The sequence below is a fragment of the Anoplophora glabripennis genome, unplaced genomic scaffold (assembly GCF_000390285.2).
Source record: "Anoplophora glabripennis isolate ALB-LARVAE unplaced genomic scaffold, Agla_2.0 scaffold941, whole genome shotgun sequence".
Classification (NCBI taxonomy): Eukaryota; Metazoa; Arthropoda; class Insecta; order Coleoptera; family Cerambycidae; genus Anoplophora; species Anoplophora glabripennis.
Window position 1 is genome coordinate 8518 of NW_019417042.1, and position 24298 is coordinate 32815.

General features: G+C 34.0%; 4 protein-coding genes and 1 pseudogene across 4 annotated transcripts; 3 read left to right on the forward strand and 2 right to left on the reverse strand.

The window, feature by feature from the left end:
- Nucleotides 1–606: 606 nt before the first annotated feature.
- LOC108915196 (cathepsin L-like proteinase) lies at nt 607–2680 on the reverse strand. Its single transcript, XM_018721170.2, has 5 exons — nt 2606–2680; nt 2373–2463; nt 1974–2312; nt 1252–1540; nt 607–949 (listed from the first exon to the last, which is right to left on the reverse strand). Exons 2-5 carry the CDS (start codon nt 2451–2453, stop codon nt 684–686), a joined length of 975 nt encoding a protein of 324 aa, XP_018576686.1. The 5' UTR covers nt 2454–2463; nt 2606–2680; the 3' UTR covers nt 607–683.
- Nucleotides 2681–7287: 4607 nt separating this feature from the next.
- Nucleotides 7288–10964, forward strand: LOC108915190 (annotated as a pseudogene).
- Nucleotides 10965–13261: 2297 nt separating this feature from the next.
- Nucleotides 13262–15759, forward strand: LOC108915195 (glycerophosphodiester phosphodiesterase 1). Its single transcript, XM_018721169.2, has 6 exons — nt 13262–13718; nt 13783–13958; nt 14158–14263; nt 14500–14592; nt 14648–14877; nt 15209–15759. Exons 1-6 carry the CDS (start codon nt 13413–13415, stop codon nt 15363–15365), a joined length of 1068 nt encoding a protein of 355 aa, XP_018576685.1. The 5' UTR covers nt 13262–13412; the 3' UTR covers nt 15366–15759.
- A 2307-nt stretch (nt 15760–18066) lies between these two features.
- On the reverse strand, nt 18067–19211 carry LOC108915197 (tRNA (adenine(58)-N(1))-methyltransferase catalytic subunit TRMT61A). The gene is made up of 2 exons (XM_018721171.1): nt 19174–19211; nt 18067–19128 (listed from the first exon to the last, which is right to left on the reverse strand). Exon 2 carries the CDS (start codon nt 19110–19112, stop codon nt 18138–18140), a length of 975 nt encoding a protein of 324 aa, XP_018576687.1. The 5' UTR covers nt 19113–19128; nt 19174–19211; the 3' UTR covers nt 18067–18137.
- A 163-nt stretch (nt 19212–19374) lies between these two features.
- On the forward strand, nt 19375–24099 carry LOC108915192 (zinc finger protein 91-like). The gene is made up of 7 exons (XM_018721165.2): nt 19375–19546; nt 19599–20094; nt 20146–20382; nt 20436–20738; nt 20948–21521; nt 22645–22804; nt 22880–24099. Exons 1-7 carry the CDS (start codon nt 19415–19417, stop codon nt 24029–24031), a joined length of 3054 nt encoding a protein of 1017 aa, XP_018576681.1. The 5' UTR covers nt 19375–19414; the 3' UTR covers nt 24032–24099.
- The last annotated feature ends 199 nt before the right edge of the window (nt 24100–24298 follow it).

Genomic DNA, 24298 nt, shown 5'->3' on the forward strand with positions numbered 1-24298 from the left:
AAGACGTTGGAACTAGAAGACCAAAAAAGTTCCCGAAATATAATATTTATTAAACTAATTAGAATATACTTTAATTTCTTTTACCTCGTATTCGGTTCACTACAGATCGATCACATTCGATATACAAACATTTTCCTTTAATGTTCCCGAAATAAATTTTCTTGGAATCCCCTTTACTCAAAACTAAGTACAAATATTGGAATCATATATATATAAAACTCAGTTATGAAAAATCAAAAATAATACAGCTGTTTAGCCCAGAATAGTTATAGTTATTACAATATGGAACTACTGAAATCATATTTAACGAATAGACAATTTATGGTCATAATTCATTTTCTCCCTCCTCAGTTGTTCCACAAGGCTCTAATTTAGGGCCTCTCTTATTCTTGTTTTTTATTAACGAGTGTCAATTGCAACCCCTAAATTTTTTAGTGGGGTTATGATACCTCATTTGTAAGGTATTTCCATTCTCTTTCCATTGAAATACTGAATTTATTCTATTTGACTCTTCCACTGTATAATGTCTGTTTCATTCTGCAATTGTTTAATAATAATTAATCCAGTATTTTTAGTAAATAAGTCGAGCAAAAAAACTATTATTAATGTGTTTTCTAAACTAATTTTATTTTTCTAAACACATATCTAACATTTACAAATAAATACAACAAAATTTCAAAAAATCAGCGCAAAATTGGATACGTGGCGTCGGTAGCTATTCCACATTCATTCCCACTATTTTTAGCTATCTTAATATATCCACCCTCTCCCCAAGACGGTCCCCAAGAATTCTTTACCAACCAGTAGGTACTTCCGTACTCTTCTCCGTATCCGACCACCAGGACTCCGTGGTTGAGGTCGCCTGTGCAATAGGGTTCGCTGAAAATACCTCCAGCGTACTGCTGGAAGTAGTCAGCGTTTACCGCTACCGACACAGGTCCAGCGGTAGCTGAAAAAAATCGGTACAAATCAATCAGTTTTTAAAATTTTAATGAACTTGAACCAATTTTTTTACATTGAGGTTATCAATGAGTATGAAGATGAAACAACTGATATATATTGATATCTCATATGTCTGCGGAGGTAGATAACCTAAATACATAAACTTCAAGTTGTGTGTTATGTAATTTAAGTAAAATAGATGTTGATTTATTTTTAATGTGGTCATTCTTCTTCATTCTAGTGGAAATAATATATAATCCTATCAAACTTTTCAGTTATTTCGCTCATACGGCACAAATCCACACTTACCGACTGCATTCTGTAAGGCTATTTCGTCGCCAGCTGGTATAGACATGTACTGCCAAACCTTCAAGACGCTAAGCGAATTGGAAAACCTGCAGGCTCCCAGATATCCCGAATAGGGATAGTCGAATTCCTGTTCAATTCCGTAGTCTCGAACGTAGGTGTAAGCAAACTGCATCACTCCACCGTTACACCCTGAGTTGCCGTATCTTATGGAGCAGTCCATAAGGTTTTGCTCGCTGAGGGACACCTTGGTGCCGTATTTGATGGCGTAGGCTCCTTCTAAGGCACCAGTCTGAAAAAAATAGTGAAATGCATAAACGGGAACAATTTTTCGACTGTTGCCAATTCAAATAATCCTTCACCAGGCTCATCTGTAAGTCTACAGGGGTTTGGAATCTTCCCACGGCGGTGTTCAAGACACTCAGGTGGTAATAGGTGGAATGGGTGAAGGATACGTCACAAAAGTGATGGTAGAGACAGTTATAGGTCAAGGAGTTGTTAAAGAGGCATTCGAAATAGTTGATGATCGACCTACTGAATCAAAATTGCAGGAAAGGTAGTAGAAGCAATCCTAACTAAGCAATGCAAAATCTATAGTTTGGAAGTAATTGGAAGCTATGTAAAGAAGGCATTATCACAGCTGTGAAGCCTAATCAAAAGGTTAAAGGAATTCTGGTCAACAACTAGAAAGAAATCGTAGAGTTCAGTATTCTATGTGTACTTACGGTACTGAAAGCCCAGCACGAGCCACAGTTTCCTTGATTCTTCACCTCCGTCACGGCTCCCTGGGTCACCCAATTCACCTCAGTGGGAACTACTACGTCGGCTACTTGGTGCGAGAGGCCTGGTTTATCTTCAGAGGGTTTTGCCACTCTGCTGTAGTTCAACATTGAGAGGAATTCTTCCTTGGATAAATCGGAATATTGTGTCACTCCTAGATAATAACTTTTTTCGCCCTTGTGGTACTTCTCGTTATGTTCTTCGATACTTCGTAGGTTCTGTTGGAAAACCGAGAATCGGACTTGCTCTTCCCTTATGTTTCTATAGTCTTTCCCATGAGTTTTCTGTGAGTAAATGCAAAAATTGTAATATATAGAACTGGATTGTTATAAGTAGGTACATACTTTGAATTCCAACCACAACTCCTTGTCAGTTGCGGCGTTAATTGCCAAAACCAGGGAAGTCAGGATAATTAGAAACCTCATTATGATTTTTCTAAAAAAATAAAAACCATAAAATCAACAATGCGATGCAGTTGTGCTTTTAAATTATCATAGATGCAGATACATACTTAAAAAGTACAAAACGAATTTTCTCTTGACTTGAAATTGAACAGAAAGAACTATTTTTTTCTTACCTCTCGAACAACACAATGATGACTGCAAGAATAACGGATTTCCCAAATTTATATTTTGGTGCTGCTCCTATTATCCTAAGGTCAATAGATGTTTTTGAGAGATAAATCTATTTGGACAATTCGAAACATTACCATAGAATGGAAAAAGTCTCGTTATCAGGATCAAAATATGTTAGAAGGTGAAGAAATAGCTTTTATCCTTTTTAAGTGTCATCCAGGGTCAAATAGTTCCAATTCCACGAAAACCCATAACAAACAATTGACGACAAACCAAACAAACTGATCTAGATCTAAAATCAATCTATGAAAAAATTGGAATTTAATATATTTTAATTTCTACACTTTATGCATCAAAGAAAAAGTATTTGTATAGAAGCATTAAGAATAAGAAAAATTCTTTCATATGCGTTGTTCTTAAATCTACCTATTGCTAGTTAGAATTTTACTTTTTTTTTCAATCCTCAAAGATAAGTAAGCTGAATTTACGTATTATGTGTTTTTTTTTAAATTCCTATGTGGCAATATAGACAGAGTTACCAAATATCAGATAAAAAATAATATTAATTTACGAAATGTAGATAGTGCGTGTGTGAAATTCAAGTCTCAAGATAAAATCATGATAGTTGTTTTATTTTTTTATGCGTCTTAATTTTTAATTTTCATTGATAAGAAAAACGATGAAGTTATAAACTACGTTCATTTCGATGACTGCTTGCTAATTGTGGATTTAAATACTATCAACAAGTTGTACAAGCTATTGTTTTAGTAACAATACAATCATTGGAGAAATAAATAAAACATATTGTGGTATTAACATAATTTATTAATTTACTGTATACCACTTCAACTATAGTAATTACCGTATGTCTTGAAAAATTGTTATCAGTAATATTATCATGTGATCTTAAAGTACTATCGACGGAGTGGAAGATTTTTTTTATGATGTTGAAATTGAGACTTCAAATCATATCTTTAATTACAACATATCAACTTTCAATTGGACAATTACATAAAATTATAATTAAATTATTAGGACTTGATACTGCCCAACCAACTTCGAGTCACCAAAAATAGAAGGAGGGTCTCCCAAGACAAAGTTTTAAACTTAATCAAGAGGAAAAGAATAAGAAAACATTAATCAATCGACTGGAAGTGATGAAGATCCTCAAAAAGTGAAAACAGTTCTATAATCGCTTCTGTTATTGTAGATTCACAAATGGTGGTTAACAAATGAGCAATCTCTATTGACAATTTTCAATGAAACTTTTTAAATAGGTACTCACATGAAGTGGCATGATTCTATAAATTTTGAAGTGTACACTTGAACAAATCGTTTAACAATCGCTACGCGCAATTGTCTAGAATTATAGAGATGATGTCAATAAAGGATACAGAGACCAAGAAAAACTGCTTCAACGATCCCCAAGAATATCTGCTTGCACATGTTTTTTTCTTAATTATACATTTTAATATGAGCTTCTGAATTTTTACTGTACTGTAAAAGGTCAAAAATCGTTAATAATAACGTCTAGGTAAGCTAAAAAGCAATTATTTCAAAAACAAGCTATTAATTAATAATGATATTGTAGAAAACAAATACTCTGCGGTCTAAAGCCCTTCCCAGCATTCAATTACACCCACAATATCCAAGTAACACGTTATTACTTTATCGTAAACTAGCATTGGAAAAAAAAACGAATTGTAAACTGCAATTTTGATTTTTATTTATGAAACGTATACATATATTGTGGTATATAACATAATTTTTTCTCAGAGCAATTATTTCCTGTGACATTATTAATTATTAATTAATAGCTTGTCTTCGAAGTTGTTTAGATATCAGTTTCCAAAGAGAAAGAGATGTTTAAATAAAAAAAATTGTTACAATGGTGGTGGGTGTAGCCTCAGGAACATCTCACAAATCTGAATATGCAAAAAAATTGAGTCGGAAAATTTCTCCCACGAATGCGAGGTTTTCGCCTTNATCGCTACGCGCAATTGTCTAGAATTATAGAGATGATGTCAATAAAGGATACAGAGACCAAGAAAAACTGCTTCAACGATCCCCAAGAAGATCTGCTTGCACATGTTTTTTTCTTAATTATACATTTTAATATGAGCTTCTGAATTTTTACTGTACTGTAAAAGGTCAAAAATCGTTAATAATAACGTCTAGGTAAGCTAAAAAGCAATTATTTCAAAAACAAGCTATTAATTAATAATGATATTGTAGAAAACAAATACTCTGCGGTCTAAAGCGCTTCCCAGCATTCAATTACACCCACAATATCCAAGTAACACGTTATTACTTTTTCGTAAACTAGCATTGAAAAAAAAAACGAATTGTAAACGAACTGCAATTTTGATTGTTATTTATGAAACGTATACATATATTGTGGTATATAACATTATTTTTCTCAGAGCAATTATTGCCTGTGACATTATTAATTATTAATTAATAGCTTGTCTTCGAAGTTGTTTAGATATCAGTTTCCAAAGAGAAAGAGATGTTTAAATAAAAAAAATTGTTACAATGGTGGTGGGTGTAGCCTCAGGAACATCTCACAAATCTGAATATGCAAAAAAATTGAGTCGGAAAACTTTTCCCACGAATGCGAGGTTTTCGCCTTGTCTATATGTTTATTTTTTACTATTAATTCGACAAAAACCTTTTAATTGTTTATTTTTGGATTACTTTTTTGAGGTAGCCTTCTGCAAATCGAAATATTTTCTATGAGAAACTTAATGATTATTTTGAGTAGTATTTGTACAAATAAAGTAAGTCATAGTATGCGGGGACTATAGCTGTGACTCATATAGATATTTCACTGTCTTAGTTCAATTGTTTTCTGGTTGAACATGAGTCACGTTGTTAAGTGGCCCACTTGAGTGCAAGGGAAGGCTATTTCGACTATTCTCAATATTTTCATCAATTTTGGGAATGNAATTAATAGCTTGTCTTCGAAGTTGTTTAGATATCAGTTTCCAAAGAGAAAGAGATGTTTAAATAAAAAAATTGTTACAATGGTGGTGGGTGTATCCTCAGTTTGAGATGTGGCAAATTATTATCAACGGAAAAGACGTTGATCATAGCGCTTTATTAACAATTAAAAAACAAGGCTTTAGAATAATGTGAGTCCCAAAAACTCACAGCATCTTGTAGGGATATGTTTAAACTTTAATTTAGGTACTTGACAACATAAAAAATAACAATTTTTAACACGGAAATCGGTCGTTGAAAATCGTCATTTTCGCATTTTTAGCAACTTAACTTGTTTATAACTTTAAAACTATCAATTTTAGTGGCATAGTGCATAGGAACTTTTTTGTTTATAATGCGCCAAAAAACCTAAAAAAAATGTCTACAATTTGTTTAAAAAAAAGTTTGTTTAAATAAATGGGCACCAGATATCCGGCCGGCATCATCTTGATTCATGATAAGGAACATCTCACGAATCTGAATATGTAAAAAATCGAGTCGGAAAATCTCTTCCACGAATGCGAGGTTTTCGCCTTGTCTATATGTTTATTTTTTACTATTAATTCGACTAAAACCTTTTAATTGTTTATTTTTGGATTACTTTTTTGAGGTAGCCTTCTGCAAATCGAAATATTTTCTATGAGAAACTTAATGATTATTTTGAGTAGTATTTGTACAAATAAAGTAAGTCATAGTATGCGGGGACTATAGCTGTGACTCATATAGATATTTCACTGTCTTAGTTCAATTGTTTTCTGGTTGAACATGAGTCACGTTGTTAAGTGGCCCACTTGAGTGCAAGGGAAGGCTATTTCGACTATTCTCAATATTTTCATCAATTTTGGGAATGACGGCTTGATTTGTGTTCTTGATAATTTAATTTCTGGCAACTGATCTGATTTTTTCGATTTGTATCGGCTGGATAACTTAGAACAAAACAATGTTACTACTTATAAACGTAAATTCAATGAAACTTTCATTACCAACTTTGTAGAAGCGCTAGATAATATGAAACGGCATAATTTATATCTGATTAGAGATCTTAATGAGGCTTTTAATTACTTTATTGAGCAATTCTTTATAACTGTTTTCCTATCAATATTCACAAAGGATTGTAATAAAATGAACGTCCTGTATGATTTATCCTAATAGGAACATAATCACTGCATACTTCATGAAGAAAAACAAAGCAACAGGAAATTTTGTTCAAATCGGCTAACTGGGTTCTGAGTTAAGGAGAAGACAAGAAATAAAAAAATAAACTTTAATACTCTATAACTTTCTTTGCGACATTTTTCGTTTAAGCAAATTTGGTTAAATCGATACCATTTTGGGATCTAGATTATACCCCTGAAATATGTAACATTCGTTAGGTAATACCCTGTATAATCTGCTAAATCGCAAATTAAAAAATAAAGAATGGGCCAGAGCAGATGTACTGAAAATAAAAAAAAAGTTAATAAATGTAGCTCTGGATGTGGTATATTACTGCAATTAGATGCAGAACAAAAAATTGAATGAATTCTTTTACCTCCATATAGATACTAGAACCATTAGTCCTATCGAATAAAAGGCGAATATCATTTATACTTATCAACAAATTGATCACAATTTTACTAATGGAATATAATACAACTGCAAATATACCTATACAAAGAATAACAAGTCATTTCAAACATTTCTGTGCGAGGAAATGGTGAAAATGGCAAAACAAAGAAATATGGAAAGGTTGTGGCGACTGTACGAAAATATTTCGAAACAAACGACAGTTCATGGAATGAATATCGTAGGAATGCCAAAGCTTCATATCGTAGAAAGGTCAAAATTAATTTTTACTCAGAATGTTTTACTTTTTTCTTACAGTTAATAACATTCACATCGATTTCAGGGTTTTCTGGTTAATTATAGTTTACATTGCGGCAGGAGGAGCGATTTACTTAGCCCTCTCGAATTGGACGCGATATTCTGCCAACCCCACAGTGGTGTCCTTACAAAAGGACTACAGAAATTGGGAAAATCCTTTTCCTGCCGCTACGGGGTGTTTCAATGACAAGCTGGATGAGGATAAAGCGGAAAAGTATATTAAGAAGTAATTAAATACATCCTTATTATTTTATTCTGTAACTTTGAGTAATATAAATGTGATAACAATTAAATCTTCGATTTGAAATGTTATATCATTTAAACGTGTTATCGCAGCGATTCGATTTTTTTATATTACATTATTGTTATAACCTAAAGAAGTGTAATATTCTTTGCGGTGGGAGGAAACGACCTCTTTACGTTTTAAACTAATGTCAATTATTGTTAAAAACCATTAATGGTAAAATGTATGTAAATTCAACTATTTTACAGGAAATGGGGAGTTACGCCTGACAACCCCAACTATGAATATTATTTAAATTTTGCAAGAACAGTCGCTAACACGACATACCATACTCTGAACTCATTTGAGATTTACAAGGACGATAAAACTCTACAGGACGTAGATATGGTAGAACTGGTAGTTAAGGTAATAGAGACGTATTTTGCAATAATTATACAGGGTGTCCTGGGACAGAGCGAGAGTTGTATTTGAGGGGAAAATAGTACTATGTAACCTTAATTCAAAAGTTGCAGGATGTCAAAATTAAAATTTGAAATTCAAAATCTTTTGAAAATTTTCATTAAATTTCGCGATATAAAACTAGTGTGCCCAATTCGTGTAAAAAAGCTAAAGGAATAATATTTTTCTATTAAAAGTTTCACACATTGAGTGCGAGAAATGTTCTGGCCAATTTTTATCCACCAAGCATATATTTTGTATTGACCTTTTGTAACGTCTATATAGACGAAGACGACCTATCGAAAAATTAGTTATTTGTTATAGGCAATTAAATTACCTACAATTTAAGGTAAGTCATTTTTCACCTATTTGTTAACTTTGAAATAAAGATGAACGCGGAAATATCAGTTTTCGAAAATTGAGTATTTGCATTATTATAGCAAAAAGCGATTGATGTTGATGAAATGTATGAAAAACACAGTCAATCCAATGACCGACATGTGCGCCAAAGACCGATTCGATTGACCGTGAAATTATTGCTCCAGATATTTGTTAATTTATTTCGTTCGTTTTCTTTCAACTAATTGTTTAATTACTAAACGTTAATATTAAAAGTTAATATCCTAGACATAGCTACTAATTGATCCAAAGATACGTATCGAAAAAGAAAATTTTCAAAAAGTTAAAATTAAGTAGCCCTTTACAACTAACAAAGTATAGGACGTGCAAAACAGTCGGGCAAAAGCTGCTCGGGAATTCGCTCTTTTCCGTTATCTTTTTAACTTAACTTCAACTTTTGGACCAAGAAAAGTTTGGCTACATCGCATTATTTTATCGTTAGGAATCTACTCTTGCTCTTTGTCGCATTAATTTCGGGACACCCTGTATATAACTCAAGCCATTTTTAGGTGCATCCTGAGCTATCTGGCACCTTGGTAACGTTTCACACGGAACATGAAACCGACTGGCAGATAATTCTAACAGAATTGGGGATATGTTTCACGATCAATTCGAAATTTGCCGAATTCCTTTCGTTGAGGTATCAAACTACTTTCGTAGAATCGTTCTTTGACTAAAAAAATACATTTTCAGAGCTTATTCAGATAATCCTGAGGAAATTAAGCCTGGTAGCTACGTTGAAACATTGCGTTGTCATTACCTGAATGGTTTGTGCTATGCTCGTTACGATTCTGATCCTAGCCTTTCTTTAAAGGTATTTTAAATGATGTACAGTTATAGACAATAAAAAGTGTCCCATCCTTGTCACATTAAATAAGGTTTTTTATAGCCCCCTTTAAATGTCTTGATTGGAAATCAACACATATTATAAGTTTGAGTCGTTTTATCACATTAGACACCACGTTAATTTTTTTTAGAGCTGAACATTTTGTAATAATCCTTGAAATTCAGACATAAAGAAAATATTTTTTAACGCAGATACGAAACAGAAATTCAAGTCAATTATTTTAAAAATCGCCAGTCTCCATTTGAAATATTTGGCAGCCATTGGAGTATGTTGTGTCGCCACAATGGCGATAAATTGCGGCATGTATTCCATTGATGCTAGATTTTTCCCTATATCTATGGCAAAACACTTAAAATTAGAGAAATAGGGAATTTTGCATAATATCTAGGAATAAATAACATAGTCATCCAAAAGCAATCTCTTTTTGTGAAACTATTTTCCATAGCAGCTTCACTCTCTGCCACTCACAATCAGCTTCATGCGATTCTTTTAAATGTAACAACGTTACATTCTATATACTTTGTTGACATATTTTATTTAAATTTAAGTATTACCTGCATTCATACCTGGATATAGTCCACATCAGCGTTGGTTCCTACCACGAGCTCGAAGAAAGCGAAGAGTTAGAAATAAACTACAGAATGATTGAAACTGTAGCTTCGCCTGATTTAAGATACCTATCACCCTCACAACGAAGCTGTAGGTTTGACGACGAACCGTTGACGGACGAAGTCCCTTTTTACAGTACTAGTATCTGCTACGTAATGTGTCGCTATAAGCTGGCTCTGGAATTATGCGGGTGCAAACCCTTTTTCTACCACTTTCTAGGTAATTTTTTTGACTACTTTTAAACAAGAGTTTATCTAAAAGATATATTTATTGCGATAAATATAAATATAACAAAGTGTATTCATTAATTTTACACTGATATCCTAGTTTGTATATAATATATAGTTAAACCTAGATTAGAAAATAGATGGCGACTCTCCTGAAAAATCTCATTTGTCCTCGGAGATTTTGTGGGGGAGCCGCCATCTGGTGGTTTCATTCCTAAATTTAACTGGTTGCCTAACTCTAATATATCTAAACAAAGCTGATATTAAATTAATATTTATTTCAGCCGGAAAAGTATGTGACATAAATGGCCTACTTTGTTTGTCGAAATATGCTGATAACATAACTGAACCTCCATCTCAAATCGGTTGTAAATGTCCTCAACCTTGCGACATGATCATTTATTTACCCCAGAACCCAAAATACACTAAATGGTACTACTATTGTTTCTTGTACTGTTTACGTAATGTTTTACATTTAGGATACAAACGGTTAAAACTCCTTATATAATTATTTTTTAGGGAACACGGATATTTTGACCAAAGAATAACATTTCGCTGGGGTTTGTTACCTCCCACAACAAAATACCGACGGGATGTTCTTTTTGGTTTTGAGGATTTAATTGGTATAAGTAGATTTGTGATTCCTAATACCTACTTACAAGAAAATTTTCAGTTTCAATTGGTGGCACCGTGGCTTTGTTCCTTGGAATCAGTTTCATAAGTGTTATCGAAATAATATTTCTACTATTTGAGAATTGTGTGAAGTTCTATGTGGAAAGCAGAAATCGAAACAAGATAATAGCAGTTAAAAGTGCTATACGAAAATAATTGTAATGTACCTACCAATTACAGTCAATATAATTATTAACCGCCGCCATTATTCTATGGCTAGAAATTGGCCTCAATGATTTGGGATCGAGGGGGATTATCCCTCTTTATCCTGCCTCATCTCGTGTAGGCCTGGACAGCCTTCGTAGGTGGGCCCCATCCGTCGTCTACCCCGACCGCAAATGCGGCCGGTGTAGGCGCTTTGTGGGACCTCCTTTTGTCCTGGCTGGGCCCCGCCGGCTAGGGCCCTTTCTTCTGGCGCTCTTCTTGCTTCGCCGGCTCGTCTGTGTAAACCCCGGGGGTAGTGTCATGTTTATGTGTGGTATGGTTGGGTAGGGTAGTGCGGCTATGCAGCCTGGGATGCGCTTTGCTAAGGTGGCCCTTAGGCTAGCGCGGGAGGGGAGGGGTAAGGAGGGTATGGGGGGTGTGTATGTGTGTGTGTGTGTCGTTGTCTTCGTTTCTTGATCCTGGCTGTCTCTGAAACAGAAAAGGTTAGCGGGCAGGGGGGGGGGGGTCATTGGGGTGGTCACCCAGGGTCAAAAAGTTGGTGTCTAGGTCTTTTGTGTTTGTCGGTCACGTCGGGTACGTAGTCAACGGCTTGCCTGAGGAGGGGATTGTCATGTCTAGCGGCTACGTCAAATCGTTTCTCCGCGTTTTGTCTTATTGTCTGTGTAGCGTTTGTGTATTGTAAGTCTCGTAATATGTCAGTGTTTCTTACGTACCAGGGCGCGTCGGTGGCCGTGCGGAGGGCTATGTTTTCCACAGCCTGTAATGACTTTAAGTGGCTTTTTGCCGCGTGACCCCACGCCGTGGAGGCGTAGGTTAGCTGCAGTTGAAGTACCACCTTGATAAGCGTTCGCTTATTCCTTAAACTGAGGGTGTTTCCACCTTTGAGTAAGGGATAGAGCCTAGCCCTGGTGGTCTTCGCTCGCGCCACCGTCTCCACGATGTGCGGTTTCCACGTGAGACGCTGGTCCATCGTCACGCCCAGGTATCGTGTTTGTCGATTCCAGGAGATAGGTTCCTGGGATAGTGTCAGTCTGTCGAGGTTTTGTGGGATTTTTCGTTTGGTAAAAAGGATAGCCGAACTTTTGTTGGGATTAATTTTGACTTTCTACCTGTTGCACCAGGTTTCAAGTTGGTCTAAGGAGTTTTGGAGGAGGGAGACGGAATATCTAGGATCTACGGATTGGGATGTGATTGTCAGGTCGTCGGCGTATAAGTATATGTTGGTGTTGGGGGGATGTGGGATGTCGGAGTTGTAAATGGTGTATAGGTGTGGAGACAGGACGGTGCCCTGGGGGACACCGGCCTCCATGGGACGGGTGGTGGAAAGGGAATCTTGGATTTGGATGCGTGTAGGTAGGATTTTATGAGTTTGGTAAAGGATATGGGATATTGGTTGGTGAGCATTTTCATCAGTAGGCCTTCATGCCAAACCGTATCGAAGGAATTATTAACCAATTGTTTTCATGAGGTTTAATAATAAAAGCAATAATAAAAAATATTTAGTTCTAATTGTACTCCTTAACAACAAAACGTGCAGCTTATTGGAACGGAATGTTTGGACTAGTTACATGACAGCCCTAGATGGCCGTAGAGAAAACAAATAAGAGGCTATCGTTCTCTATAAAATATTATCAATGCTAAAATGCGACAACCAGAGCCATCTGTTGTTCTCCTGGAGTGGAATTATGTGTTTGAGTTGATGAAGTTGATAGATGGCTCTCTTTTTGTAATAGAATTAGGCGATAAATTTAAAATTAGTAATGATAATGCATTTATACTGTAAAAACTAATTTAAAAAATGTTTATACTTAGTACTTACCCACATAGGGTATGCATAAAAAGCAATTACTTTTTTAAATAAATACTTCCATAAAATATTTACATATAAATATAAATACTTATAGAGTAAAACTATATGTATCAAATTTATGCATACAACATAACATTCTAGAATGTTTGCATTAGTTTATTTTTATTTCAATATATTAATGGATGATTGAAAATCAAATATCTGTGTATCTCTGATTATAGCGCCATCTATAAATTTTCGTGCACATCGTTGCTACAAAAAATTCCAAGAAGCCGTTAGCTGGCGCTGTACTTTCTCTTTACCACTGAATTAGAGGAATTATAATTCAGTTACTTATCCCCAAGAATATTATCATGGAGGCTATACCTATATCTAGTCTCCATGAATATTATATTTTGTAATCCCATCTTTATGTCAATTGTCAGTTGTCACTTCCGATTTGTGATTTATGATTATTATCACATGCTTTGACAGTTTGAGTGCGGTTTACATGAAAAATAATTACAAAAAACAGTTAATGGGAGACTAAAATCAAATAGTGTTATATTTAAAAATGAATACCGACTTTTTAAGACTAATTCCGAGTATATTTACAATATTATACGCAACGTACGGCACTTGGTTTCTAATTATCGAAATATTTTGTAGCATTGTACCATTTACAATAATATTTACTTGCCTTATAGCATTGGCCATACACTTCTGTAGTATTCCACCCCCAGGCGATAATGCAGCAGAAGCAGTTTTAGGCAAAGAGCCACATTTGGAAAATGAAGCTGCCGATTATGTGATGAGAACGGTGGCTCATAGGGGAGCGGGATTGGATGCCCCCGAGAACAGCCTAGAAGCCTTTAGATTGGTACGAAACTCTTTACAATCCTGGTAAGGTAGTTTACATACATGCTTTGTTTACTTATTTTTAGTGTAACGAGAAGGGATGTAACGCTATAGAATTTGACGTCACCTTAACAAAAGATGGAATTCCTATAGTATTTCATGACAAAACATTGGAGAGAATGGCTGATATGAACGTAGTCATAAGTCAAACCGCGTGGGAGGATTTGCAGAATATAGATATATCTGTAAAGCATCCCTATAAGTAAGTTTTGTTACTCTTTGTACATGCGCAGAATCACTTTTTTTAAGCTATTGTGTTTAAGATAACCCTTCAAATACAATATTATGCAACATTACAGCATACTTATTGTAAAATTGTCGGCTTCCTTGCATTATATATTTCAAGTGCATGTCATTTTCGCCTTAAACTTGTAACGCATCTTCATCACTTCTTTTATTAGGGACAGATTTACCAATACTAACATACCAACATTAGATCAAGCAGTTGCGCAAATGCTAGCGTGTGGACAAAGGATGTTTATTGATATTAAAGATAACAATACTAAGGTAAAGATATATTATAATTCTGTAGATTCAGTTATAAAGAACATATTAATGTTTTATTTAAAGATAATTTGTTTTACCCATAAGCCGGCCTTTATTTTCTTGCTATTTACTATGTTTGAAAATATTGTAGCGTGTGATTAAATTTATCTATGAAGGCAAACTGGGTTAAAGATAACGCACGATCTTGCATATTTCTGTTATCTACAAGATTATTTTTGTTTGTTTTTTGTTTTTAGATGGTTAAAGTGATTCTGGACTTGTTTACTAACAACCCGGATCTAATATCGAGAGCTGCAGTAACATCGTTTTTCCCGAACATAATATACTTGGTGAGTACTTTTAAGTGGTATAACTCGGGGTGTTTGAATGATTATTTTGCTTCAGGTAAGAAGGGGTAACCCGAAAATAGTATGTTGCCTTGCGTGGAGACCGAACGTTTTTGCATACCACAGTTACAAGTATCCGGAAGGCAAAGGCGAACGAAGGGCGAACATGTGGTACAAACATTTTTGGTTGTGTTTCTGCGATATTTTGAACTACTGGGCTTTATCTCGATTAACGTATTATATATTAGGACTTTCGGTTATTTTGCTACATAAGGACGCTCTTAGTGGGTGAGTATCGTTTATAACAATTTCATATAACATTGTTTGTGATATTTAAAAGAACTGACTAAAAACGTTGAGGTATTTATATAATTATTACACAACCAGTTAAACTTAGTAGTGAAAATACTAGATGGCGACACTCGCAGTAAATCTTTTATGAGCAGGAACGAACGACACATTACAATTTTTATGCAGAGAATCCACAAAATTATTTTCTCAGATTAAGAAATGATAAAAATTCCGGTTCGATTTATTTATGACCGTTCTGCCTACTATTTGGGCGTAAGAGTGTAGTATTTTTATTCTTAATAATATGTGAATGTTAATATTTCTTTAGGGAAGCCATACTGAACTGGCGAAAGAAGGGTGTGCGTGTTATCGCCTGGAGTGTAAACAGTCCAACAGAGAAACAGCACATAGCCCGCAACCTGAAAATAACTTATCTAACCGACACACTAACGGGTGAAAGTACTGCCCATACAATACCCAGCTGATTGCTGTGCAGTATTTCGCATAGTCGTAAATAGATGTATGTAAATGTGCTATATAATTTTAGTGACTTAACACTTCTGTAGCCGTAGAAAGTAAAAAATCATTAAATTTGTTCAAAGCATATCACCTTCAAATTTTATTAATTGTGTTCTTCAATTTAGCCTTTAAGTAGTTGGTAAGTATATGATCAGCATTAAAATCTTTTTTTTTTCTTTTGTATTCTACTTTATTCTTGCCAAAGATGTAGCAGTATTTTATGTGTATTTGTATATTTAGGGATTTGAAAAAAATTGTTTTTATATCTACATATATCGTACCAAATTACGTGTACAAATTATTTTGCATTTAATTGTTTATATGTGCAATCTTTATGAATTACACTAAATAAATGCCATATTTTCAAAACTCAACAATTTTTTTAATTGTGTTAACTACTTATGTAAGAAAAAGTATTTAGATATTTCTTCACGAAGATCCGTTGCATGAATAAGGTAATTAAAATCTTTGGGCAATATTTGGTGGTGGATGCTGTGTCGAAAATCACAAAGTCGTATAAAGATGTGTCTAGAAATGCTTCACTTTTGTTATACAGGCTGTCTCCTAAAAAACGCCGCAAGCCATAACACCGTTATTTATTTATAGTCTGATTTTAAAAATCAAAAAATTTAATGAAATGGCTCTATATACACTGTAAAGCGAGCCTATTAGAGCTCATTTACAATTTTTTTTTTTTTTTTTGAAAAGCGATTGTCAACTTTTTTTTTCAAATGGCAATATAGTTTTTTGTTATTTATTATTGTGCAGATTTATTTTCTGAATCCAACGATGTATATGAACTTTACTTTTGTAAATCATTTATTACAGAAAAGACGACAAAATATTAGTCGCATGTATTTTAACTAATCATTTGTGCCATGGAAAACAAAAAATAGTACAAATAAAGCAACAAGCAAATAAAACTCAAAAGAGAATTTTGTAGTTAATAGAAAAGAAACAATACAACGAATATCAATTAAAAAAAAAACAATTTAATTAAATACATTAACCATTATACAAAGTTCAACACAAAATAACATTAATTAAACACAAAACAACTAAAGAAACAAATTATAGCCGTCCTCTATTGCATGTACTTTTTGAGGAATTTATGGCTTGAATTTGTGCTTTTTGAATACTGCATGTACACTTCTCTATTATTAGAAATTTCCCGAATGGAAGTTTTTGGGTTTTCTTCAACGTTAAGAACATTGAATTCGATATTTTCATTAAATTGGTGTTCTTCTCGCTTTGGTTTCTTAAAAGCTCCATAGTTTTTCAAATTTTCTTCAAATCTTACAAATCTACGTGGTTCTGGAATTTCTCTGTGAAGAAATAGTTTTCTGTAAAGGCGGACTCCTGCACCAAGATTTTTATTACACCGAAAGTATACCTAACCCCAACAGCCCATATTTTGGGCTGTTGGGCTTATTTCAATAAATAACCTACTGCAAATGACACAAAAATAGTATAATGCATAAAAAACTGGCACACGAACGCTAAAATGACATTTACTTGCTTTGTAGTATTATTTTTTGTTTTCCAGGCATACATGATTAGTCAAAACATGTTTGATGTCAATTAAGCGACCGGGCCCTAATATTGCGGTACTGACTAATATTTTCACGCTTTTCCTGTAATACGCGTTTCACAAAAGTAGACTTTATATACATCGTTGAATTCTGAATAATAATAAATAAAAAAAAAACAAATATTGCCATTTGAAAAAAAAGTTGACTATCGCTTTTCAAAAATAATAATAATAATAAATATGCCCCAATAGGCTCACTCTATAGTGAATTTAAAGCCATTTCATATAATTTTTTGTTTTTTAAAATCAGACTATAAATGACTTAGTTATGGTTTGCAACTTTTTTAGGAGACAGACTGAATAAGATGTACAAATTAACAAAAACAGATGAAGGGGGCCATGTAAATAAAATTTTTCGAAAACTGTCGTCAAAAGTTGACATTTTCGTTCAATTTTCAGTCAACAAAGTGAGTCTTTTTGTAACCTATCTGCAAAATACTTTTATGTTCTAGAACGCCAGTCTTTTTCGTTCTAGTACATAAAACAAATATAAAAATAATTTGTCATTTTTCCGAAAGTTCCTAAGTTTTTATATTTATTTATTATTATTTATGTTAAAATATATTTGGTCTCGACTTAAAATCACAAAACATCTCGGAGTATAAGTTTTGGAATCAGGAATTCTTATAAAAATTGAATCTTTGTCTTCTATATCATCAAACGTTATCTTTAGTAACTCATCTCTTCTCAAAGCAACACAAAAAAAAATTTGTAAAATCGATCGATTTATATTAATTTCAATTATGTTTTCTAGCAGAAATCTATTATCAGGTGCTTCTTGTAAAAATCTCTCAATTTCCTCTTTCGGTACAATTCTGGACTTTTTCAGGCAGTATTCAACTGATTTGCTTTTCAAATATGGTATTAGTTTTGTAAATTTTCTGATATTTACATTTTTTTAGCATTCTGTACTTTTTAACATGGAATATACTAACCATAATGTCGAAAGTATAATTTTATGTTCAAAATATGCCGACAAAATCAAATTGTGGAAGATTTGGAGTTTAACCCTCAAATGATCTGACTATAAAAATTTGACTCCAGATTTCGAGATATTTAGCACTGAAAATTCTGTCTTATAATTCTAAAATATTTATTAGTACATGTACAGTAGAAAAAAAAAACATTTGGAACTTATTTTAAAAACTCATTCTGCTTCGTTCATATCGTTTTGATTCAAGCTAATTTGCAAACTTCTCGCCCACACAGGAGGCAAAGTTGCGAATGTTAAGTACCCAGTATGTCCCGGCAGACTCGGGGGAGGAACCATCGTCACCACTTTCTGTACCTCCCTTTCCTTCTTCTCACTTTCACTACCATCTTTTTCGCTCTTAAGGAAATCGAGATTAATTACAGGTAGGTGTCTCTGTTGAACGGCATATTGCGTTTGCAGCACCTCCGTCGTTTGTATTTCTTGAAACCCTAACTTTAGCAGCATCAAGCAACTTTTCTGTACTTGTTCGATACACGGGGAGAAAGAACAAAGCCTTCCTCCATTTTCTTTCAGGACTTTCAAGGCATGAGGTATCGCTAACCAAGGATGAGGTAAATCCAAGAATACTGCATCCGCTTTGCCAGATAAATCATCGCCAAACCCATGTTCACATACATCTTTGTGACCAACAGTGACGTAACTCCCTAATCCGTGGTCTTTGAATTCTTCTTGGGCAGTTTCCGAACGGGTTTGATGGAAGTCAAATGTATACAAATGTCCGTGTGGTTTTACTGCCCTGATTAAAGCATGGGATAGAGAACCACTTCCCGTTCCACTTTCGACGACGATACTACCAGGACACAACTCTAACTGAAGAATTATCATACTTATATCAGGCGTGTAGATAATTTGTGTCCTATGAGGGAGAGTAATAGTCCACAACTCTGGTGTAGGTTGGAGCACGTAACCCCAACCTTTGCTCAAAGATATTTTTGAGCCATAGTACTTCCCTACCAATTCTCCACATTTTAAGGCACCGTATGGTGTTTGAAACACGTTTTCTACAAGATTTCCCTTTTTGTTCAACGTTTTCCCTTCTGCTTTTACAGAGTATACTTGAGTTATTGTTAAGTAAAGAATAACTGTGTCTCCCTCGTTTATTACATCTTTGTAGCCATCGAAACTCATTGCTAATAAAATATTAATTTAATTTTAAATATGAATAATATGAATTTACAATACGGTAAGGTTATATTAGAGGTTAGAGGAAGCTATGTCGGTAGTAACAAACAAAAGTAGAAAGTAGATACAATTCATAATTCAGCATCCGGTTTGGTAGTTCAAAAAAGGCACATAACATTATAACTATCACCGTCTCGTACACTTTTAGAAGGAGAAGAAGACCATTTGAAAACATAACCTTAAACAACAGATGTCTGTTTATGTTTATATTAAAATTTAAAAGCTGAACAAAATTAAAAATTACAATAATGAATAATAAATATATGAATATTTCAATTCACGATTTTTCAAGAATATGTCGGATCTGTCTATTATCCAATGAATCTAAAGTAACTTCAATAGAATCCTTAGATTTATATGTAAAAGTTACTAATATTCAGGTAAGCTGAGTTTGAACCCAAAATATGTTTTATTCGATTTAATATTTTGCAGATAAAACAAGATGATAATCTTCCTAAAAATATATGTGAAACATGTGTGATCGAGTTGAAAAGTGTGGCATCTTTTATAGAAAAATGTAAAGAAATCGATATATTTTTAGTGTCAATTTTAGAGAAATCCAAACAAGGTAGCTTTAGCTACGATATACCCGATTATGAATCAGACTCTCACTCGTATGACGATCGTCCAATAAAACTTGAAAATGAAGATTCATTTGCCGGTGCCAAAGACATTAAATTTGAAAGTGATACAAAAAATGTACAGGTTAATTTTAATGATTCTGTATTAAAACATTTTCACTGTGCAAATTGTGGGAAAGGATTCTGTACCAAAAGAGAATTAGTAGTACACATAAAGACCCATACGGAAACAAAATCGTTCACTTGTTCATTCTGCAGTATGAAGTTTAGATTTAGACAATCATTGCAAAGGCATCGTCTGATTCACAGTACCATAAGGTCCTATAATTGTGATATTTGTGGGAAAGGTGAGTGTTGCTTATTATTTTTACATGTACATGAAACACATATGCCTTTAGGGTTCAAGAGGGCATTTTCAAGAAATAAGCACAGAAAGATTCATAACAGAGTAAAAATGCTTCTGGACACTGACCTTAAATACAGCTGTACTCAATGTGACAGAGTTCTAACCTCTCACTCGGCACTGAGCAGTCATATGAAAACTCACACCGGGGAAAAACCTTATTCTTGCACATATTGCGACAAACGTTTTCCTTATGTTAGCAGCTTAACCGTTCATACTCGCCTCCACACAGGTAACGTCATATCTACATTAACCCTAGTAAAATTGTAAAATTTGGGTTGTTAGGTGAAACTCCTTTTGTGTGTCCAATATGCAATAAGGGCTACCGCAGCTCGACAAGTCTCAAAAAACATAAGGAAGTGAAACACTTTGAAATCGAAGATGTTAAACAAGAAGACGAGAACGACGACAGAAACGCAGATTCAGATAAAAGGGAATGTAAAATTTGTAACAAAATACTTCACAAACACGGGTTTGGTACACATATGAGAATTCATACAGTCGAGAAGAAGAAGTTCGTGTGTACGTTTTGCAATAAAAATTTCCAGAAAAACTCCCACCTGGAGAGGCATATTAGGATACATACAGGTATACAACAAACAATTCAATTTTGGTACTTTTGAAATAAATAGCAAGCAACAGTACATCAAACATGTAAAGTTACTTATTTTTTTAACTATCGTCTTAAGATCAGTATTAATTTAAACACAATATAATAAACATAATCTAACGTACTATCTCCAAAAGTATATATTTCTTTAATTCATGCGAAGGCCTCAAGCAGGTTTTACTTTCAGGGGAAAGGCCGTACGTCTGCAAACTGTGCAGTAAAACGTTCAAACAGGACGGAGACCTAAAACGCCACGTCCTAACGCACACCGGCGAGAAACTATTCCAATGCCAACACTGCGGCAAGCAATATTACACAAAAGGCTCGCTGGACACTCACATGACCGCCCACACGGGAATAAGGCGGCCGGTCAATTACGAGTGCAACATTTGCAAGAAATCATTCAGACAATGTACCCACTTCAAAACCCACATGAACTCTCACACTGGGGAAAAGCCTTATCTGTGTACGATATGCGGGAAGGCCTTCACCGCAAGCGGAACGTTAAAAGTGCACACTCGGATTCATACGGGGGAAACCCCGTTCGTTTGTTCGCACTGCAGCAAAGGGTACAATAATTCGAGCAGCTTGAAACGTCACATCATGAGGAATCATACGGGAGAGAAACCTTATGTTTGTATGATTTGTAACAAGGGTTTCCACGACTCCACTAATTTAAAGCGGCACATAAAACGTGTGCACTCCGTCGTAGAGATCAAGAAAGATAATGAGGTTGCAGATGCGACAAAATCTGTACTGATGTAAATATTGTACATGTACAACTTTACATGCAAGTTTTAGTTGTTTGAATAAAGTATATGAATTTATTGAAAACACAATGTTTTTTTAATGCTGGGTCTTGCTTTAAGAAGAAAAAATCTAAATTTGAATTTAAAAAATTAAAATACCTGTATATTGATAGACCACCAAATTGAACTGGCATTTTGTGGCAAACAAAATCGCTATTGCTTGAAATGCGTATTTGCTTTTTCAATATTTTTGCGTAACTAATTAGTTTTTACATATTTTGAACAGTTATTACACAATAATTCTATCTATAATGCTATAAAAATTAAATTTCAAGTTTTTATATATATATATATATATAAACAAGAACATTTAATGCTGTACTTGGTCAATTTATTCAAATTTAATTATAACATTAATTTAATCTAAGAGAAAAATTCTCAGTTTTTATCATTTTTATATTTGAACATGTTTAAATTCTTTTGACAATATTCTTCAATAATCTCAATAGAAATATAAATGGCAATTTATTTTGAATGGTGTTTTTTTTTTTATATTAGTTATTCACATTATTTCCACAACTTTTATGTTCCATTGGAGTAATATGTATCTCGGTCCAAAAAAAATATTACTTACGAGTTAAAATGAAATGTTCAGTTAATATAAAACCAATGCATGACATGTATATATTGATTTCATAAGCTTATGAAACTAATGTAAACTATGCTATCAGTCAAAGCACAAACAATGTTTTGCCTAGTTATTTTGTCTGTGGTCAAAGTAAGGCCCACAAATTATGGCGTTTCTCGACCGTCAAGATCCAGATTTAATAGTTTGAGTAACAATTTGCCGTTTTTTGAGACATATTTTCTTAAATCTAACGACATCGATCGCTCTGCCCCCTGGTCGCGAACTGCTTAACTTCTAAAACTGTGACCTATATCAAAATGTATAAGTCGGAAGTCCCTCTTGTCCTCTATTATCTATGATAAACATAGGCTACGTTGTGCTGTCATGTGGTTGTCACTTGTCAGTTTAATGTAACCTATAAAAATGATTATTATTTCAATAATATTTACAAAAATTCAAAACATTTAAATACCGTCCTATCCAAGAAAAGATAACAAAAAATATTTAATGTGTCTGTTGCACTGTTATGGCAAATAAAGAAACAAATATCCACGTAGCCTATGAAGACTTTCCAGTAATCTGTAGAGTTTGTTTACTCTACAACGATGTACAACCTTTTGAAATGAAATTATTAGAACTTTTTAAAGCTATAATAAATAATTCAGAAGTATGTCTATTTGTAAATGAATACTAATCATGATTAAAAAATTGCTATATCTTATCCATTCTTATATATTTTCAGGAGGAAATTGAAGAAAAACTGCCCCATAACATCTGCGAAATCTGTTTAGTGCAATTGAAAGATTTCGAAAATTTTATTCATAAGTGTAGAATAAACGAAGCAACATTAAAAAGTGTATACTTGGAAAGAAAGAATAAGTATGTTGATTCGTCGGATGCAGATAGTGACGTAGAAGACAAGTTTGATCCAGATTATGTAAAGTGTGAGGAGGAAGAAGAAACAATCAAAACTAATACTAAGTTAAATAGAAGAGAAGAGGTGCAATCAGACAGTGACAGTCCCGAGTCAAAAAAGCAATTAAGGAGAGCCCTTAGAAAAATAAAGAACAAAGCAAACCCAGTAAAATGTGAAATATGCAATAAAACGTTTTATGGAAAATCCGCTTTCGCCAATCACACTAGAACGCATAAACACAAACGAGAACACAAGAAATTCCTGTGCAACATATGTGGAAAAAATTTTATCAAGAATTCTCACTTGGAGAGGCACATCCGGACACATACCGGAATAAAACCTTACGAATGCAAAGACTGCGGGAAACACTTTGGTCAAAGTAACGATCTTAAAAGACACCTTCTAACACATACACGAGAGAAAGTGTTTCAATGTAACCAGTGTGAAAAAGCCTTTCATCAGAAATCCTGCTTGGACAACCACATATTAACACACACGAATGAAAGAAATTTCGAGTGCAGTTTTTGTGATAAAAAGTTTACGATGAAGGCTTACTTAGAGGTCCATACTAGAACTCATACGGGTATAAAACCGTACCAGTGTTCCCATTGCGAAAAGCAGTTCTACCAGAAGAGCGGGTTAAACAATCATATTTTGACCCATACGGGAGAAAAGCCTTACAAATGTACGGGATGTGAGAAAACTTTCATCCAATCTAACCATCTTAAGGAACACTTGCGGATTCATAGCGGAGAAAAGCCTTTTTTGTGTACTTACTGCGGGAAGGCTTTCGCCTACAGCAGTACGTTGAAGGTGCATTTAAGGCAGCACACTGGTGAAACACCGTTCATTTGTTCGTATTGTAATAAGGGGTTTCATGACGCAAGCAATCTGAGGCGACACGTTCATCGGAATCATACAAATATCAGACCACCCAAAAATAAAAATGTCAGTCAAAACATAATGAGCCAATATTAATAGGTACCGTCTAATTTTGTAAACAATCATTTCGTGTTTTTATACTATTTATTACATTGTTTTACATATGTGTTGGATTTATTTATAGTTTTTTTTTGTCTTTTTAATTTAACTTGCCTGTAGTTAAGTTGAAACAATTTATAATACCTGAATATTAAATAGGCAAATAAATAAAATGGAAGATCCTCGAAATTTTGGTCAATTAGTTGAAATCATTAGTCCAAACAACCCTTTTTTAACAGTGGCCCGTCATTAAAGCCATTAATT

Excerpts from the sequence above, each read along its gene's own strand:
- LOC108915196 (XM_018721170.2), bottom strand. The coding sequence starts at position 2,453 with ATGAGGTTTCTAATTATCCTGACTTCCCTGGTTTTGGCAATTAACGCC. Across the intron at positions 2,313-2,372 it reads AGTTGTGGTTGGAATTCAAA|AAAACTCATGGGAAAGACTA; the intron begins GTATGTACCTAC and ends ATTTACTCACAG. Across the intron at positions 1,541-1,973 it reads CGTGCTGGGCTTTCAGTACC|ACTGGTGCCTTAGAAGGAGC; the intron begins GTAAGTACACAT and ends TATTTTTTTCAG.
- LOC108915192 (XM_018721165.2), top strand. The coding sequence starts at position 19,415 with ATGAATAATAAATATATGAATATTTCAATTCACGATTTTTCAAGAATA. Across the intron at positions 20,095-20,145 it reads TTGTGATATTTGTGGGAAAG|GGTTCAAGAGGGCATTTTCA; the intron begins GTGAGTGTTGCT and ends ATATGCCTTTAG. Across the intron at positions 20,739-20,947 it reads GCATATTAGGATACATACAG|GGGAAAGGCCGTACGTCTGC; the intron begins GTATACAACAAA and ends TTTTACTTTCAG.
- LOC108915197 (XM_018721171.1), bottom strand. The coding sequence starts at position 19,112 with ATGAGTTTCGATGGCTACAAAGATGTAATAAACGAGGGAGACACAGTT.
- LOC108915195 (XM_018721169.2), top strand. The coding sequence starts at position 13,413 with ATGAATACCGACTTTTTAAGACTAATTCCGAGTATATTTACAATATTA. Across the intron at positions 13,959-14,157 it reads TCTGTAAAGCATCCCTATAA|GGACAGATTTACCAATACTA; the intron begins GTAAGTTTTGTT and ends TTCTTTTATTAG. Across the intron at positions 14,878-15,208 it reads CATAAGGACGCTCTTAGTGG|GGAAGCCATACTGAACTGGC; the intron begins GTGAGTATCGTT and ends ATATTTCTTTAG.